Source organism: Alligator sinensis, unplaced genomic scaffold (assembly GCF_000455745.1).
Source record: "Alligator sinensis unplaced genomic scaffold, ASM45574v1 scaffold3216_1, whole genome shotgun sequence".
Classification (NCBI taxonomy): domain Eukaryota; kingdom Metazoa; phylum Chordata; order Crocodylia; family Alligatoridae; genus Alligator; species Alligator sinensis.
This window is the reverse complement of record NW_005844492.1, coordinates 1-5,483: the sequence shown is the minus strand read 5'-3', so window position 1 is coordinate 5,483 and position 5,483 is coordinate 1. Positions and strand designations below refer to the sequence as shown.

Below are 5,483 nucleotides of genomic sequence, written 5' to 3'. Positions count from 1 at the left end.
AGGCAGATGTGGTGGGAGGCAGGGACAAGGCGGGGCTCTGTCCCCTCCAGCCCCGGCGGCTCTGCAGTGGTGCAGGGAAGCAGGGTGACAGGATGATGCCTGACACCTTGTGCCGCTCGGTGCAGAGGGTGCTGAGTAGGTAACCAGCCTTGTCCTTACCACAGGATCAGTGCCAGAGCTTCGGTGCAAAGTCCCACCTCGCCTCTATCCACAATCCGGAGGAGCAGAGAGTCATTGCCAACCTCATTGCCCGTGCTCATGGCTATGACGATGAAGTCTGGATTGGACTCCACATTGCTGGACGGGTGAGTGTGCACCGCGCTCTCCCAGACCCCACATCTGTGCTCATCGCTGTCCAGGGGTTTCATAATTTCATAGTTTCTAGGGTCAGAAGGGACCTAAACAGATCATCAAGTCTGACCCTCTGCCCTGGGCAGGGACAAGTGCTGGGATCATAACACCCCAGCCAGATATCTATGCAACCTCCTCTTGAAGACCCCCAAGGGAGGGGAGAGCACCACCTGCCTTGGGAGCCCATTGCAGAGCCTGGCAGCCCTAACCGAAAAGTAATGCCTCTTGATATCAAGCTTGAACCTGCTCTCAGTCAATCTGTGAGCCTCACTTATTTTCCGCTGGTCCCCCCTGGTGAGTTTATAGATGGCCCCCAGATCCCCTCTCAGTCTTCTCTTGTGGAGGCTGAACAGGTTCAGGTCCTTTAGCCTCTCCTCATAGGGCCTGCCCTGCTGCCCCAGATCATGCAGGTGGCCTCCTCTGGACCCTCTCCATGCTGTCCACATCCCTCCTGACGTGCGGCACCCAGACCTGGACGCAGTACTCCAACTGTGGCCTGACCAAGGATGCATAGAAGGCAAGGGTCACCTCCCAGGACCTGCTTGTGATGCATCTGTAGATGCACGACAAGGTGCAGTTAACCTTCCTGACAACTTCCTTGCATTGGCAGCTCATGTCCATCCTGGAGTGAACAATGACTCCAAGATCCCTTTCAGCCACCAGGTTGGTGAGACGGGTGTTCCCCAGCATATAGGGGTGTTGCTGGTTCCTTACCCCTAGATGCAGCACCTTGCACTTGTCTGCACTGAACTCCATCCTATTCTCATCCGCCACCTCTGTGACCTGTCTAGATCTAGCTGGGTTCTGTCCCTTCCCTCCACCATGCCCACCTCGCCCCACATCCTCGTGTCATCAGCTAATTTGGACAGTGTGCTTTCCACACCCACCTCCTAGTCGCCGATGAAGATGTTGAACACTGCAGGCCCAAGGACCGAGCCCTGGGGGACTCCACTGCCCACATCCCTCCAGGTCAAAAATGACCCGTCCACCACCACTCTCTGGGTGTGACCCTTCAGCCAATTGGTGACCCATCTGAGTGTGTAGGCACTAATGTAGCAGTTGCCTAGTTTTTAAAATGAGTTTAGAGTGAGACACAATGTCAAAGGCCTTTTTGAAGTCCAGGTAGACAACATCCACCTCAGCGCCCACATCCAGGGACTTGGTGACCTGGTAAAATGAAACCAGGTTAATCAGGCAGGACTTGCCCTCAGTGAACCCGTGCTGGTTGCCCCCAAGCATTGCCTCCCGTGGGCGTCGTGTGCCTTGATCCTGTCCGTAATCGCATGGCATCATGTCCTCTGAGCCTGTCTGTAATCCTAGTGGGGGAGTTGTCCCAGTCCCTGCTCAGAAATATGGAGGCAAAGAACTTGTTGAAGAGATCAGCTTCTTCCTTTGCTGCAAGCACCAGATTGCCAAGCCTGTTCTGTAGGGGCCCCACGTTACCTGCTGCCTTCTTCTTGCTCCCTATATATTTGAAAAAGGACTTTTTGTTATCCTTAATTCTAGTTGCCATCCCTAGTTCTGTCTCTGCCTTGGCCTTCCTAACCACCTCCCTGCAATCACGACCAATGGAGGTGTAATCCTCTTCGACTGATTGTATGTCACCTTTTTTGCCCTCAGGCCCTCCTGGATGCCTTTACTGAGCCAAGGGGGCTTTTTAGCACTCTCGCCCACTTTGTTTCACATTGGGACTGACTCCTTCTGAGCTCGGAGGATCATCTCCTTAAGGAACAACCACCCATCCTGGATTCCCATCTCACTGAGGCTCTGAGTCCCCAATGTCTCTCTGACTGATCTCCTTAACTCATTGAAGTCGGCCCTCCCGAAGTCAAGGACTTTTGCCTTGCTGCCTGCTTTCACCACCCTGCACCGGACAGTAAATTCCAGCAGACGATGGTCACTAATGCCTAGGAAGTCAAGCACCCGCAGACCCCTCACCAGGTCATCGCCTGTGGCAAGGAGCACGTGCAGCAAGGCATTTCCTCCGGTGGGACTGTGCTCCTCCTGGGTTAGATGGAGGTCATGTATGCAGGCTAGGAACCTACATTAGTGGTCAGACCTGGCTGACTGATCCTCCCAGCAGATGTCTGGGTAGTTTAGGTCACCCATGAGAAGCACAGCCTGGCTCAGTTCCCCCGTGTGCTCACCAGTCTGGTACAAGTGGACCCACACGCTGCCTCCTGCACGTCCTTCTGATGCCTGGTGACGGGCACTCATTCAGCAGGGCCCCTCTCTGTGCCCTGTGCTGACCCCAGCTCTGATGGGAAATCCTCCCACCCAGTCCAGCCTGCCCCTGCCCTTTAATGCCTGTTGCTCTATGCAGCTGGGCCACTGGCTATGAGTCAGTGGCCCAGAGCACAGGTCTCATAGCTCTTGGTCGGGTCCATAGGGAGGCGTGGAGCCCTAGTCTGCACATGACACACGTCTCTGTTCTCCTCTTCCTTCGTCTGCAGAGCGACAACTGGGCGTGGGTCGATGGCTCCCCCACCATCCACGAGGCCTGGCACAAGTACAGGAGACGTTACTCTTGGAAGGGGGAGAACTGCGTAGCCCTGGAAGACGACTCAGGTGAGCAGGAGGCTGAGAGCCAGGTGCCCGGATGATGGAGGCAGCCAGCGCTCCTGCAACCCTGCCCCTGAGCTGGTCCCAGTGCTGCGGGGCAGCCCCTGCCCTGCTCCCCTCTGGGTCTGTGGGGGCTGGTGTTCAAGTCCCAGGGCAGGAGCATGGTGCCCAGTTACAGCAGCTGGCACCACTAGCTCCCACAGGCAGGGTCATCCCCTCTGACTGGGAGCTGATCCTGCCGGCCTCAGGATGGGAGATGGGCCAAGCAGGCCCTGAAAAGCAGGAGGCTGAGGGATGCCTGGGAAGCATCTGTCTGGGACGAGGGGCCATCTCCATCCAAGCTGTCCTGGTGGCTCTTCCCATTCTCTTCCTCAGCCCCAGGAGAGCAGTGGGATCTCCCAAGGGTCATGGACTGGGAGAGGGAGTGGGCTTCATGGGGGCAGGGATGGCCCAGCCTGCCCCAACCCAGGGATCCCTCCTGCTTTTCCTCCTAGGTTACATGACCTGGGACAAAGACTCCTGCTATGACAGAAACGCCTTCGTCTGCAAGCTCACGCTGTAGCGAAGCAACTTGCCCCTGCTCAGGACGGCTGGGAGTGGGCACGCTGGGGCCTTCTGCTCCTCAAAGGGGCTGTATCCGCTGTCTCCAGCTGCCGTGTCCCTTCTCCCAGTGCATCCTCTTGTGAACTCCTGAATCCATCACCTTCTCCTCTGCCCCTTCTCTGCGTGGTGGGTGACTCCCTCTCTCTCTGTTTCCCCCTCATCTGTGCACTCTGCAGTGATAATAAACTTTTCCTTGAGCATTCAGAAACATGTGCATCTTTGCCTGAGTCCTGTCTCTTCCATGAAAAGCACCATATGTGCTCCTGGCCATGCCGGATCACCCTCATCCAGCCCCTTTGGATAGAAGGTAGTGACCACGCCTGGAGTGCAGGCATCTTGGTTATCGTACAGGGCACTGCTTCCATCCAGCTCTGTGCATCAGTCCTGAGCCACTGTACATCTGTGCCTCTGTGCCATCATCTCCTGTTCCCTCTCACCTCAGCCCTGTGTGCCCCAAGGAGAGACCCCTCAGACCATGGGCGATGGGCCATACACATCTTATATGGCAGAAGTATGCAACCCAGGTACACCCAAGGGTGTGCCCTATTCTCAGCTGGATGGGATGGGTAGGCAGGAGGGGTGCTGTGAGAGGGATGCCAGAATTTCAAGTGGCTTCCTCTTTCCTCTACAGAGTTCGCCCAGGCCCAAACTTCTTAACTGTATTCAATTTACTGAGTTACCAACATTTATATATAAGCTTCTTTAAGATAGATATAATTACAGATATAGATACAAATATTCATAGAAAGGTCTGTTAGAGAGAGGACATCTTCCCTAGGGAGGGCATTTGGGTAAGTCCCCGTGCCCCAGGCCCAGAAGAGGGGTGGATCCCAGGACAGTCAATTCAGCAAGTTTATACCACAGGTGGGTTAGGTAATAAAGACAGTCTTACAGAGCCCATCATATAGCATCAATACACCCAACTATTGATAACAACAACAATAGCAATAGATACCGAACAGGAAACATAACTATACCAGTTATTACATGCACCAACCGCTTGTCCCTCAAATGGGATAGGGTCTTCTCCCCTAGGCCCCCCGGGGGGTCACACAACCCTCTCAGGTGTATATTTGGGTTTTCCTCCCCTCTGACCCCAGAAAGTGGAGGGTGTGTGGGGCCTTGCCCCCGCCCCCTCCCCGCAAGGTCCCGTGCCCGGGGGCACCTCCCATGCTGGACTTGGGTTCCCAGTAACTCATAGTCCTTCCTCTGTGTCCTCTGGGTTTCTCCCCTAGGCCCCCCGGGGGGTCACACAACCCTCTCAGGTGTATATTTGGGTTTTCCTCCCCTCTGACCCCAGAAAGTGGAGGGTGTGTGGGGCCTTGCCCCCGCCCCCTCCCCGCAAGGTCCCGTGCCCGGGGGCACCTCCCATGCTGGACTTGGGTTCCCAGTAACTCATAGTCCTTCCTCTGTGTCCTCTGGGTCCCACACCGTCTCAGGCCTCCTGGAGCCATTGGCCTCGAGTTGAGGGTCCTTCCCTCTGGGCCCTGGGCCCCATGCTGGGCACCCAGCGAGCTCCTATGGGAGCCGAGCCCTCACTGGCTCTGATTCCCAGCCTCATGCCAGGGGATCTTCCCCTTCCTGGGCCCTGCTCTGGGCACTGGGGCTCTTTTAGTTTAATGTGGAGCCACACTGCAGTGCTCCAGTGTTGCCCCATGGGGTCAGGCCAGCTTTCAGGATCTCAATATTGTACTGTTAGACGGGAGGGTGTGACACAATTGCACATATACAAACACACACGTCAATTGGGTGCACGCGCGCACACACACACACACACACACACACACACACACACTACCAATTCAGGCACATCGAAATCAGCCTAGGCACATGCATACCTATCACCAATTCAAGCAGATACTCTATACACCCCAAAAGTTAGACAAAAATCAATTGTCACACTCAGTGCACATACACAAATGACTAATTTGTATATCATGTGTGGCAGAAAGCCACCTTTGTTTCTC

The 5,483-nt window shown here is 55.4% G+C and overlaps 1 protein-coding gene across 1 annotated transcript; it reads left to right on the top strand.

Moving 5' to 3' along the window:
* Positions 1–164: 164 nt before the first annotated feature.
* Positions 165–3,714, top strand: LOC102371372 (struthiocalcin-2-like; the record flags this gene model as incomplete). Its single annotated transcript, XM_006039347.2, has 3 exons — positions 165–305; positions 2,805–2,919; positions 3,408–3,714. Coding segments are annotated over 3 exons (324 nt in total), but the record flags the coding sequence as incomplete, so codon positions are not given.
* Positions 3,715–5,483: the final 1,769 nt, after the last annotated feature.